Source organism: Kogia breviceps, chromosome 3 (genome assembly GCF_026419965.1).
Source record: "Kogia breviceps isolate mKogBre1 chromosome 3, mKogBre1 haplotype 1, whole genome shotgun sequence".
NCBI lineage: Eukaryota > Metazoa > Chordata > Mammalia > Artiodactyla > Physeteridae > Kogia > Kogia breviceps.
In genome coordinates this window covers 145,019,910-145,034,600 of record NC_081312.1, presented here as the reverse complement: position 1 = coordinate 145,034,600, position 14,691 = coordinate 145,019,910, and the positions used below count along the sequence as shown (strand labels likewise).

At 36.1% G+C, this 14,691-nt stretch overlaps 1 protein-coding gene across 9 annotated transcripts in view; it reads left to right on the top strand.

The window, feature by feature from the left end:
- Positions 1-14,691, top strand: part of TEX9 (testis expressed 9) — a 205,021-nt gene that overhangs the window by 18,883 nt on the left and 171,447 nt on the right. Inside the window, exon 1 of one of the 9 annotated variants that reach the window (XM_067029799.1) lies at positions 11,287-11,554. The exons of the other annotated variants lie outside the window; for them this stretch is intronic. Coding sequence (XP_066885900.1) covers positions 11,550-11,554 — 5 coding nt within the window. The 5' untranslated portion in view covers positions 11,287-11,549. Of the gene's footprint in view, positions 1-11,286; positions 11,555-14,691 lie in introns of those variants that run through there. 9 annotated transcript variants of the gene reach the window in all.

Sequence of the window (14,691 nt, the reverse complement as noted above, 5' to 3'; positions counted from 1 at the left end):
TTTTTTCCTTTTTAGTTTTTAATTGAAGTATAATTGACATACAATATTGTATTAGTTTCAGTTGTACAACATACTGATTCAGCATTTATATACATTACAGACTGATCACCACAGTAAGTCCGTCTGTCACCATACAAATTTATTACAATAGTATTGACTGTATTCCCTATGCTGTACATTACATCCCTATGATTTGCTTATTTTATATCTAGGAGTTTGTACCTCTTATTCCCCTTTACTTGTTTTGCTTAACCTCCTACTCCCCTTCCCTCTGATAACCACCAGTTTGTTCTCTGAATCTGTGAGTCTGTTTCTGTTTCATTTTGTTTATTCACTTGTTTTGTATTTTATTTTATTTTTTTATTTTTTGCAATGTTGTCAGTTTTATTTTTGCATAGGAAAAACATCATAATGACTAATGAGAAGATTAAAATGGTCTCTGTGAATCATCATCTCTTGCCAGTGGTTATTCAGATTCAGAGTGGAGTATGGGATACTCGCTCCTTAATAATTTGTCAAAAGCAGTGGTTCTCAACCAGGGGCAGTTTTGCCCCTGAGGGGTTGTTTTGTATTTTAGATTCCACATGCAAGTGATAACATGGAGTATATATCTATGGCTGAGTTATATATATATATAAAATACATATATATATAATATATGTATCTCACATCTTCTTTATCCTTTGTCTATAGATGGACATTTAGATTGCTTCCATATTTCCACACTGGCTATTGTAAATAATGCTGCAATGAACATAGGGGTACATATATATTTTTGAACTATATTTTCATTTTCTTCAGATAAATACACAGAGGTGAAATTGCTAGATCATATGATAGTTCTATTTTTAGTTTTTTGAGGAACCTCCATACTGTTTTCCATAGTGGCTGCACCAATTTACATTCCTACCAATGGGGCATGAGGGTTGCCTTTTCTCCACATCTTTGCCAACATTCATTATTTGTTGTCTTTTTGATAATAGCCATTCTGACAGATGTGAGATCTTTGCCAACATTCATTATGTGTTGTCTTTTTGATAATAGCCATTCTGACAGATGTGAGATCTTTGCCAACATTCATTATGTGTTGTCTTTTTGATAATAGCCATTCTGACAGATGTGAGGTAATATCTCCTTGTGCTTTTAAGTTGCTATTCCCTGATGATTATTGATGTTGAGCATGTTTTCATATGTCTGTTGGCCATCTGCATGTCTTCCCTGGAAAAATGTCTATTCATGTCCTCTGCCCAATTTTTACGTGTTTTTGTTTGATGTTGAGTTGTGTGAGTTCTTTATACATTTTGGATATTAACCCCTTTTGCAACTATCATCTCCCATTTAGTAGGTTGCCTTCTCATTTTGTTGATGGTTTCCCTTTCTGTGCAAAACCTTTTTAGTTTGTTGTAGTTCCATCTGATTATTTTTGCTTTTGTAGCTCTTACTTGAGAAGACAGATCCAAAAAACATATTGCTAAGACCAACATCAAGGAGCGTACTGCCTATATTTTCTTCTAAGAATTTTATGGTTTCAGAACAAACATTTAGGTCTTTAATCCATTTTAAATTTATTTTTGTAAATGGTGTAAGAAAGTGATCCAGTGTCCTTCTTTCCCATATAGCCGAACAGTTTTCCCAACACCATTTATTAAAAACAGTCTTTCCCCACTCTATGTTCTTGGCTCCTTTGTTGTAAATTAATTTGCCATATAAATGTGGGTTTATTTCTGGGCTCTCTATTCTGTTCCATTCATCTATGTCTTTTTTTGTGCTAGTACCAAACTGTTTTGATTACAGTTGTTTTGCAGTATAGCTTGAATCAGGGAGCATGATACCTCCAGCTTTGTTCTTCTTTCTTAAAATTGCTTTTGCTATTCAAAGTCTTTTGTGGTTTTATATAAATTTTACAATTATTTGTTTCAGTTCTATGAAAAATGCCATTGGTATTCTGATACGGATTGCATTAAATCTGTAGGTTGCTTTAGGTAGTATGGTCATTTTAATAATATTAATTCTTCCAATCCATTAGGACAGTATATCTTTCCATTTATTTGTATTGTCTTCAATTTCTTTCATCCACAGTCTTATTGTTTTCAGAGTACAGGTCTTTCACCTCCTTGGTTAAATGTATTCTTAGGTGTTTTATTCTTTTTCATGCAATTGTAGTTGTAGATGGGATTGTTTTCTTAATTTCTGTTTCTGGTGGTTTATTATTAGTGTATAGCAGTGCAACATTTTTCTATATATTGAAATCTTGTATCCTGCAGTCTTACTGAATTCATTCATTAGTTCTATATATTGAAATCTTGTATCCTGCAGTCTTACTGAATTCATTCATTAGTTCTAATAGTTTTTGGTAGTTTTAGGGTTTTTTTCTGTATAGTATCATGTCATCTACAAATAGTGACAGTTTTATTTCTTGCTTTCCAATTTGGACGCCTTTTATTTCTTTTTCTTATCAGATTGCTGTGGCTAGGACTTCCAATACTATGTTGAATAAAAGTGCCCATGATATGGGCACCCTTATCTTGTTCCTGATCTTAGAGAAAGAGCTTTCAGCTTTTCACCCTTGAATATTATGTTAGCTGTGGGTTTGTCATATATGGCCTTTATTATGTTGTGGTAAACTCCCTCTGTACCCACTTTCTGGAGAGTTTTTATCATAAATAAATGTTGAATTTTGTCAAATGTTTTTTCTGCATCTATTCAGATGATCATATTATTTTTATCCTTTGTTTTCTTAATGTCATGTATCATGTTGATTGATTTGCAAGTAATGAATCAGCCTTAAGTCTCTGGAATAAATATCATTTGATCATGGTGTATGATCCTTTTAGTGTATTGTTGAATTTTGTTTGTTAATATTTTGTTGAGAATTTTTGCATCTATGTCCATCAGGGATATAGGTCTGTAAATTTTTTGTAGTCTCTTTATCTGGTTTGGGTATCAAGGTAATGCTAGCCTTGTAGAATGAATTTGGAAGCATTCATTTCTCTTCAACTTTTTTATTAGTTTGAGAAGGATGGGTATTTACTCTTCTTTAAATCTTTGGTGGAATTCACCTGTGAAGTTGTCTGGTCCTGGACATTTTATTTTGTTGGGAGTTGTTTGATTACTGATTCATTACTAGTGAACAGTCTATTCAAATTTTATATTTCTTCCTGACTCATTCTTAGAAGAGTGTATGCTTCTAGGCATTTATCCGTTTCTCCTATGTTGTCCAATTTGTTGGTGTATAATTGTTCATAGTAATGTCTTACAATCTTTTTTATTTCTGAGGTCTAAGTTGTACTTCTCTCTTCTTTCTGATTTTATTTATTTGAATTCTGTCTCTCTCCTTGAATGAGTCTGGCTAAAGGTTTATCACTTTTGTTTATATTTTCAAAGAATCGGCTCTTAGTTTCATTGATTTTTTTCTCTTGTATTCAATCTCTAATTTATTTATTTCAACTCTGATCTTTATTATTGTCTTCCTTCTACAATACTAACTTTGGGGTTTGTTTGTTCTTCTTTGCTAGTTCCTTTGGGTGTAAATTTAGGTTGTTTATTTGAGATTTTTCTTATTTCCTGAGGTAGGCCTGTATTGCTATAAATTTCCCTCTTAGAACTGCTTTTGCTGTGTCCCATTGATTTTGGAACATTGTGTTTCCTTCATTTGTCTTAAGGAATTTTTTTATTGCCTTTTTGATTTCTTCATTGACTCATTGGTTGCTTAGAAGCATGTTGGTTAGCATCTATGTATTTGTGTTTTTTTCCTAGTTTTCTTCTTGTAATTCATTTCTAGTCTCATAGTGTTATGGTCAGAAAAGATGCTCGTTATAATTTCAGTCATCCTAAATTTATTGAGACTTGTTTTGTGGTCTAACATGTGATCTATCCTAGAGAATGTTCAAGGTGCTCTTGAGAAGAATGTGTAGTCTGCTGTTTGGGGGTGGAAAGTTCTACATATATCTGTTAAGTACATCTGGTCTAATATTTCATTTAAGGTCAATGTTTCCTTATTGATTTTCTGTCTGAATGATCTGTCCACTGATGTAAGTGTGGTGTTTAGGTCCCCTACTATTACTGCACTACAGTCAACTTTTCCTTTTATGTCTGTTAATATTTGCTTTATGTGTTTAGGGGCTCCTATGTTGGGTGCATAGATAGTTACAAGTGTTATGTCACCTTGTTGGATTGATCCCTTTGTCATTATGTAATACCCTTCTTTGTCTCTTGTTACCATCTGGGTTTTAAAGTTTATTTTGTCTGATATAAGTATTGCTACCCCAACTTTCTTCTCATTTCCATTTGCATGGAATATCTTTTTTTATCCCTTCACTTTCAGTCTGCATCTTTTCATCTAAAGTAAGTCTCTTGTAGGCAGCATATATATGGGTCTTCTTTTTTTTTCTTTAATCCATTCAATCACCCATGTCTTTTGATTGGAGAATTTATTTACATTTTAAGTAAATATTCTTAGTTAGATACGTACTTATTACCGTTTTGTTACTTGTATTCTGGTCATTTTTGTAGTTTTTCTCTATTTCTTCCTTCTTTTTTTGCTCTCTTCCCTCATGGTTTGATGACTCTCTTTAGTGTTATGTCTGGATCCCTTTCTTTATTTTTTGTGTAACTGTTATAGGTTTGTGGTTTGTGGTTACCATGAGGTTCATATATAAAAACCAATGTATATTTCAATCTATTTTAATTTGATGGTCACTTAAGTTTGAATGCTTCTAAAAATGCTACATTTTTTACTCCCCCCTTCCAATGTTTTATGTTTTGGATGTCATATTTTACACCTTTTTATTTTTTGTATTGCTTAACTAATTATTTTATTTTTAAATTTATTTATTTTACTTTATTTCTTTGGCTGCCTTGAGTCTCAGTTGCGGCACTTGGGATCGTTGTAGGGGCATGTGGGATCTTCCGCCACAGCGCTCAGACTCTGTTGCAGTGAGCAGGCTTCTCTCTAATTGTGGCACGTGGGCTTCTCTCTAGTTGTGACATGTGGGTTTTCTCTCTAGTTGTGGCGTGCAGGCTCCAGGGCACATGGGCTCTGTAGTTGCGGCACATGGGCTCTCTTGTTGAGGCACATAAGCTCAGTAGTTGCCGCGCGTGGGCTTAGTTGCCCCATGGCATGTGGCATCTTAGTTCCCCAACCAGGGATGGAACTTGCCTTGGAAGGCAGATTCCTTACCACTGGACCACCAGGGAAGTCCCTAATTATTTTAGATAGATGATTTTACTACTTTTGTCTTTTAACCTTCATACTAGCTTTATCAGTGGTTGATCCGCTATCATTACTGTGTGTTTGTTTTTACTAATAATACTTTTTCTTTCATAATTTTCTTGTTTCTAGTTTTGGCCTTTTCTTTTCCATTTAAGAAGTCCCTTTAACGTTTCTTGTAAGGCTGGTTTAATGGCGATGAACTCCTTCAGCTTTTACTTGTCTGGGAAACTCTTTATCTCTCCTTTTATGCTGAATAATAATCTTGTTGGGTACAGTAGTCTTGTTTGTACATTTATACACCTAATGTAGTCTCAGAGGTCCCTTAAACTATCTTATTTTTGTTTGTTTGTTTTAGTGCTTTTTTCTTTTTGCTGGCGTAATTGGGCGATTTCCACTACCTTGTCTTCCAGATTGCTGATCTGTTCGTCTGTATCCTCTAATGTGCTATTAATTCCCTTTAGTGTATTTTTCATTTACATTTTTGTATTATTCAGTTCTGCTGGTTCTTTTTTATATTTTCTATCTTTGTTGAAGGTCTCATTGAGTTCATCCATTCTTCTCTCGAGTTTGGTGAACATATTTATGACTATTACTTTATAGTCTCTGGTAAATTCCTTATTTCCATTTTGTTTAGTTCTATTTCTGAGGTTTTGTCTTATTCTTTCATTTGGAGGTATGGCTTTGTCTCCTATTTTGCCTAGCTTTCTGTGTTTGTTTCTTTATTAGGTATATCAGTTACATCTCCTGGTCTTGAAAGCGCAGCCTATGTAGAAAGTGTTTTGTGGGGCCCAATAGTGCAATCCCCCTGGTCACCAGAGCCTCCAGGAGTATTCCCTCTGTGGGCTGTGTGCACTCTCCCGTTGTGGTTGGGCCCTGATTGTTGCAGACACACTGGTGAGTGGGGCTGTCCCCTGGTACACTGGTACACTGTACTGTTACACTGGTACACAGTGTCCCCTGGTACACCGGCTGTGTCTGGCTGTGACTTCTGTAGTCATGCTGGTGTGCAGGGCTGCCCCCCAGAGTGGTAGCTGCTTTGGAGTAGTGCTAAGGCTGGCCAAGTGAGGTGTGGCTGTCCCCCTGGAGTGGGATCTGCTTTGGAGGTGTGCCAGTGCCAGCCAGGGTACCCACTAAGTGGGGCGAGGTGGGAGCCACTTTGGAGGGGCTGGCCAGTGGCTGGCAGGCTTGGTAGATGGGTCCTCAGGGGAATGCCAGGGCAGGACACATGGCATTAGCTAGGTTGATGGAGAGTGACAGAAATTGTGCCTACCAGCCCTGGGCCAGCTAGGTAGAAAGAGAGCTAAAAAAAAAAAGATGGTGCCCATCAGCACTTCCATCCCCAGAGAAAGTTCCACCAGATACCTGCCTCTCCAGCATATGCCCTAAAATTAGTCATTGAATCTCCTTGTGTGACCCAGGTGCTTTTCAAGCTGCTGCCTCTGTGCTGGGTATCAGAGTGAGTGAGTCTTTGCATGAGCTCTTCAGGAGCAGAGTCTTGGTTTTCCAAAGCCTGCCAGGTCTCCTGGTGAGCCTTGCTGGTTTTCAAAGCTGGATGTTATGGGGGCTCATCTTCCTGGTGCAGATTTTCTGGGTTGTGGAGATGCCCATGGTGCTCAGACCCCATACTCCTCAGGGGGAACCTCTGTGGTTGTAATACCTTTCCCACTTGTGGGTCTCAGCACTTGGGGTGTGGATTCTGACTAGACCATGTCTCTGCCCCTTCTACCTGTCTTGATGTGGCCTTTTCTTTCTATCCTTAGTTGTAGAAAACCCATTCTGCAGGTCATCAGGTTATTCTCAGAGATAGTAGTTCTATATGTAGTTGTTGTTTTGGTGTGTCCATGGGAGGTGGTGAGCTCAGAATCTTCCTATCTGCCATCTTGATCTGGACCCCTCTAGATTTAATATATTTAACAATTATCCAGATTAAATTTTTTTTTCTTGTGTCAATTTAGATAACTTGTGATTTTAAAGAAAATCATCAGTTTTATTTAGTTTGTTAAATTTATTTATATAAAACTATGTATCATAACCCTGTATTATCTTTTTATGTCTGTAGGATCTGCAGTGATATCTCCCTTTCATTTTGATATTAATAGTTTATACTTTCTTTTTCTTGATTGGTCTTTCTATGAGTTTATTAAGTCTATAGATATTATGACAGAACAAATTTTTGATTCTGTTGATTTTTGTCTATGTATGTGAGCTTACTGTTTTTTCAATTTATGTTTTCACTTTTATTAATTTCCTTCTATTTTTCATTCTTTTCCTAACTTCTTGAGATGGTAACTTAGAAGTTGATTTTTAATTTTTTTCCAATATATGCATTGAAAGTCATTTTTCTCCTAAGCACTGTGAATCAACAGGTCCAATCAGGAGAGAGAAATCACACAGTAATTTCAACAGAAAGATTTTAATATAAGGAATTATTAACAATACCAGGGGATGGCAGTAATGAGGGATTGGTTAGCAAGAATTAAAGAGGATTCAAAAGAATATAGGAATAGTAGATATAGGGAAAAGCTAGTACCCCCCAGAGCTGAGATAGCACACCAAGGAAGAGGCCCACTGAGGCCTGAGATCCAGACCTTTCTTTAGAAGGCACAGTGTGGCTCACTAGATGGCAGAAAGGTTACTGTGGTGCCATCCTGCTTAAATATGCTGGAAATCCACCCTGTGGGGTGCCAGGGAAGACTTCACAGGGAGATATCTCACTGGAGGCCCTTTGCTACAAAACTGCCTGAGGGATATGCCCCAGGCATATCCAGGGAAGCTGCTGGCTGCTAGGTGCTGCTGGCCACTGTGCACTGCAGAAGTCTAGTGTAGGGGAAAGTAATGCATCCTGGAGAAGCTTGCACAGCAGGCACCCCAGAACCAGGAAGCAAAAACTTTTTCCTCCTGCAATGTATTTATAGTGCCCTCTAATGGCAAAGTGCCAGTTGGCAAGGGGAAATATTTAAAGGACCCAAACCCATTTTCACAAAGCAGCCTATTGGTGGAACTTAGAACTGAAAGGCAGTAAATAATAACCAGCACACACCATTTTAGCCATATCCCATAAATTTTAGTGTGTTTTATTTTCAATATCTAATTTTCATTGTGCTTTCCTGACTGCTGGGTTATTTAGAAGAATGTTGGTTAACTTCTAAACATTATCAAATTTTCTAGTTACCTATTAATTGATTTCTAGTTTTATTCCACCATAGCCTGAGAACATACCCTATGTGAATTTAGTTTTTTGAAGATTTTTCAGACTTGTTTTATGTATACCATATAGTGCATTTTGGTAAATATTTTGTAGAATGTGTATTCTCCAGTTGCTTAGTGTAGTGTCCTACACACACACACACACACACACACACACACACACACACACACACACACACACACACACATATATATCAGGTAGGTTAAATTTTTTAATAATTTTGTTCTAAGAGTCTATATAACTTAGTTTTCTTTTTTTAGTCTAACACACCAGAGATAGGTGTATTAAACTAAGATTGGGGTTATGTCTATTTCTCCTTTTTTGTTTTATTACCTTGTTTGAAACTATGTTATTTTAGATATAAAAACTCAGGATTGCTGTGTATTCATGTTGAATTGACCCTTTTGTCTTAGGAAATGCCACCCTTTATCTCTAGTACACTTCTTGCCTTAAAGTTTACCTTATCTCTTACTAATATTACCACACAAGCTTCCTTTACTTTACAGTTTGTATGATGTTTATTTCCATTATTTTGGTTTCATTCTGTGTACCTATATTTAAAGTGTAACAGCACACGCTTGAGTTGTTTTTTTAAATCCAGTCTGGAAATCTTTGCCTTTTAATTGAAGGGTTTAGTCCATTTGCATTTCATATAATTAGTCATATAACTGACTTGCTTATATTTAAAATTTCTCTCATCTGTTCTTTCTTTTTTCCTTCTTTCCTATTTTTTAGGATTATTTTATTATTCTGTATTACTTCTTTACTAGTTTTCCTTAAATACCTCTTTACTGAGGTATATCTGAATAAAAATGGTGAGATACTCACCATTTTTACTATATAGTTCTATGACTTTTGAAAAATGCATAAAGTTTTGTGCCTACCATCACAGTCAAGATGCAGGCATAGCTTAGAGATTTGCTTTCCCAGTGCATATAAAAGTTGTATATACTACACTGTAGTCCATTAAATGTGAAATAGCATTGTCTTTTTTAAAAAAAGTATATATTTTAATTAAATAATACTTTACTGCTAAAAAATATTAACCATCACCTGAGCTTTCAGAAAGTCATAATCTTTTTGCTGCTGGAGGGTCTTGCCTCAGTGTTGATGCTGCTGACTGATCAGGGTGGTGGTTGCTGAAGGTTGGGGTGGCTATGGCAATTTCTTAAACTAAGACAGAAACAAAGTCTGCTGCATCAGTAAGCTCTTGCTTTCACAAACATTTCTCTGTAGCATGCAATGCTGTTCGATGGCATTTTACCCACAGGAGGTAGGACTTCTTTCGAAATTAGAGTCAGTCCTCTCAAACTCTGCCACTGCATCTTCATAGCATCTTCACCAGGAGTAGATTCCATCTCAAGAAACCACTTTGCTTATCCGTAAGAAGCCACTCCTCATCCGTTAAAGTTTTATCATGAGATTGCATAAATTCACTCACATCTTCAGGCTCCATGTCTAATGCTAGTTCTCTTGCTGTTTCCACCACATTTGCAGTTACTTCCTCTATTGAAGTCTTGAACCCTCCAAGTCATCCATGAGGATTGGAATCAACTTCTTTCAACTCCTGTTAATGTTGATATTTTGACCTCTTACCATGAACGCTTAATGTTCTTAATGGCATCTAGAATGGTGAATCCTTTCCAGAAGGTTTTCAATTTACTTTGTCCAGATCCATCCTAGGAATCACTATCTATGGCATCTATAGCCTTACAAAATATATTTCTTTAAGAATAAGACTTGAAAGTTGAAATGACTCCTTGATCAATGGATAAAGTATGGATGTTGCATTAGCAGGCATGAAAACAATGAGCAGTAATATTTTGAAAGGAATCTTTTTTTCTGAGCAGTAGGTCTTAACAGTGGGCTTAAAATATTCAGTAAACCATGTTGTCAACAGATGTACTGCTGTCCAGGCTTTGTTGTTCCATTTATAGAGCACAGGCAGAGAAGATTTAGCATAATTTTAAGGACCCTAGGATTTTCAGAATGATAAATGAGCATTGGCTTCAGCTTAAAGTCACCAGCTGCGTTAGCGTGTAATGAGAGAGTCAGCCTGTCCTTTGAAGCTTTGAAGCCAGGCATTGACTTTTCCTCTCTAGCTACGAAGGTCCTAGATGGCATCTTCTTCCAATATAAGGCTACTTTGTCTACATTGAAAATCTGTTATTTAGTGTAGCCATGTTCAGTATTGATCTTAGCTAGATCTTCTGGATAACTTACTGCAGTTTCTACATCAGCACTTGCTGCTTCACCTTGTACCGATATATTATGGAGATGGCTTCTTTCTTGAAACCTCATGAACCAACCTCTGCTAGCTTCAAACTTTTCTTCTGCAGCTTCCTCACCTCTCCCAGCCTTCACAGAATTGAAGAGAGTTGGGTTCTTATTCTGGATTAGGCTTCAGCTGAAGAGAATGTTGTAGCTGATTTAATCTTCTATGCAGACCACTCAAGCTTTCGCCATATCAGCAATAAGGTTGTTTTGCTGTCCTATCATTCATGTGTTCACTGGAGTAGCAATCTTAATTTCCTTCCAGAACTTTCCTTTGCATTTGCAACTTGGTTAACTGTTTGATACAAGAGGCCTAGCTTTGGGCCAATCTCAGCTCTCTATGTGCCTTCCTCACTTAGCTTAATAATTTCCAGCTTTTGATTTTAAGTGAGAGATATATGACTCTTCCTTTCACTTGAACACTTATGGGACATTGTAGGGTTATTATTTGGCCTAAGTTTAAGATTGTTGTGTCTTTGGGAACAGGGAAGCCTGAGGAGAGGGAGAAAGATGGGGGAAACACAGGTCAGTGGAGCAGGCAGAACGTACATATTTATTGATTAATTTTGCTCTCTTACATGGTTGTAGTTCATGGTGCCCCAAAAAATTACAGTAGTAAATCAAAGATCACTGATTACAGATCACTGATTACAAAACACCATGACAGATATACAAATAATGGAAAAGTTTGAAATATTTGAAGAATTTCCAAAGTGTGACAGAGAGAAATGAAGTGAGCAAATGCTATTGGAGAAACAGCACTAAGAGACTTGCTCAGTGCAGGGTTGCCACAACCTGCAATTTGTAAAACAAAATGCAGTATCTGTGAAGTACAATAAAGTGAAGCACAGTAAAATGAGGTAAGCCTGTATATTGTACTTTTGTCATTCCCAGAATTGTGCCTGTGTCCCTTTTCAGCCAATCTTTCCCCATTCACCCACCAATTGAAAAACATTTGAGTTATTCCCACTTTTTGACTATTAGTAGTAATGCATTTAACTTGCTACCAATTTTTGGCAATTTTGAATAGATATGCTAGGAACATTCTTATACAGGTTTTTGTGTGAATGTATGTTTTCCTTTTTACTTGGTAAGTACCTAGGAGTTGGATTGCTGTGTCATATGATCAGTCAACAGTTCATTGATAACTAAGAAACTGAAAACTCATTTCCAAACTAGTCATACAGTTTTTAAATTCCTACCAATAATGTATAAAAATTTCACATCTTCATCAACCCTGGGTGTTGTTGGGTTTTTTGGTCATTTTAATAGGTGTGTAGTGATACCTCATTGTGATTTTAATTTGCATTTTTCTAAAAATTACTGATGTAAATTATCTTTTTATGTGCTTATTTGTCATCCATAAGTTGCTTTGTTTTGTTTTTATTATTTAATACTTATTTTATTAAGCTATAATTGACATATAAAATTATATTAGTTTCAGGTGTATAACGTAATGATTCGATATTCCATATGTCTTTTTTTGTGTGTGGTATGCAGACCTCTCACTGCTGTGACCTCTTCCGTCACGGAGCATAGGCTCCTGACGCGCAGGCTCAGCGGCCATGGCCCACGGGCCAAGCCGCTCCGCGGCATGCGGGATCCTCCCGGACCGGGGCACGAACCCGTGACCCCTGCATCGGCAGGCGAACTCTCAACCACTGCGCCACCAGGGAAGCCCGCATATGTCTTTTTTGATAAAGTATCTGCTCAGATCTTTCACCAAGTTTTTTTCCAGGATTTCTGTTTTCTTCTTATCAAGTTTTTAGAGTTCTTAATATATTCAGGACACGAGACTTTAGCTGATAGGTGTTATTGAAATATTTCTGTCCCAGTCTGTTACTTTTCTTTTATTTTCTTACCATGGTCTTTTGAAAACCTGAAATTTTGAATTTTGATGTATCAATTTTTTCTTTTATGGTTCATAAATTTTTGAGTAAGAAATCTGTCTATGAGATATTTGCATGACCTAAGGTCACAAAGACTTTATCCTGTATTTTATTGTATTTGTTTTATAGCTTTAGATTTTTCATATATCTGTAGCTCATTTGACTTACTTTTTGTTTATGGTCTATATTATGGGCTGAGATTTAGTTTTGTTTTTGAAATGGATGTCCAACTTTTCCATGCTGTTTGTTGAAAGTATGACATCCTTTCTTTATTGAATTGCCTTTGCAATTTTGTTGAAAACCAGTTAGCTATGGTTCTATTTTTGGATTACTTGGTTCCATTGATCTATGTGTCTGTTCTTTCACCAATATCACAATCTTGATTATTTGATTATTTGTAATACATCTCGAAACCATATTGGAAATATCCTCCACCTTTGTTTTTTTCTGTTTTGTTTTTGTTATACTAGCTCCTTGGTCTGTTCATATAAGTTTTCTACTTTCTTAAGATAAAAGCTTAGGGGCTTCCCTGGTGGCACAGTGGTTGGGAGTCCACCTAGAAAAGTGCTAAAATCATTAACTTGAGATGTCTGTTTTTTCTTCGATTAGCAGCAGTCTTTTGATGTTAGACTACCTGGGTTTTGAGGGGGGTTTTTTTGTGCAAAAATTCCTATATATCCTGGCTCCTCCCTTTCCTCTTTGGAACAGTCCCTCAGAACTATCTGAGAGGCTGTATCCTGGGCTGAAGTTCTCAGTAAGTCTGCTGAATAAAACATAATTCTCAACTTTTAGTGGTGCATTTTTTTTCAGTCAACACATGAAAAAGGTATGTACTTATTCTTTTGCTTTATTTACAAATAACAGAACATTTTTCTTAATGTAATTATATTAACATGAAGCAGATGTCTCTGAAATATTAAATTTGTGTACAGAAAAGCAGAAATGTGCTATAAAAATTGAGAGATAATTTGGAGGCATTTCCTCCCTATGATCCTTACTAACAACTTTAGCTGGCTTTGTGGGAATTACCTTTGGTGTTAGGGAGATGAAGGATGTTATTTATTTTATTGTTAAATCCTCACATTGTGTAAGTCTTGAAAATACACATGTTCTTATGCAGGAATAATTTTACCAGAAGGGATAAATAACCCCCTTTTATCTTCTGAATATTCTACCCAAAGGCAAAGATGGGGGGGTGGTAATGATAGATGTAATTTCTGTGCATAAGGAATAAATTACATGAGCCAAGTTAAATAATGTATGATTGTGGCTGCTACAAATAAAAGCAAGGTTATGCCTACTTTAACCATTTTCTAGTAGATTTATAAGAAAAAGAAACATTGTCCACAAGAAAGATACAAAAGAACATAACTCCATTAGGATATTTTAAATTTCATAGCGCTGTTGTTCTGAATAAAGTTATCTGAAGAGAGATGTAACAGAATCATCGGAGCTGGGAATGATTTCCACTTTTGTCAGTTCCTGGCTGAATCATTTAAATTCTCAATGCAGATTTTATGCCTAAGAGTGAACATTAATTAGAAAAACCAACATTATTGCAAAGCCACATGAATAACTAATGCTTGTCATAGATCTGCTGAAGTAATTTCAACCAAAGTTTTGTGTTGGGGTATCAGTCAGTGAGTTAAACCAGAAACCAAAACAAAGTTGTCCTTTATAGCTTCAGAAGGACTTAATTTGATTTATGTTTGATTATTTTGAGTTCAGAGGTACTCCATGGATTTTTTTTTTAATGATTGGTAAGAAAGTTATTGTGTGTGTGATAGAAAACTTGCACTGAACTGCACTGAACAGGTTAAATGACATCTGAGTTACTTGCATATTACCTTCAGCATTACTGTGCTGGTGTTTCTGAATATAAGGGTTCCTAAATGCTTAATAAGCCTTTAAAGATATTTGTGTCACAGAATGGGAAAGGGAAAAATAGAACCCTTTTAAGGCAAATGAAAAGAAAATTCCCCAAAAGATATTAGTTAACAGAGGTTAGTATATGGGTTTAAATCCTCAGGTAGTCAAAATAACTGAAAAGCAAAAGAAAACTGTGGTATCTATATAATGAAGTAATTTTGTAATATTTTTGCCCTTTG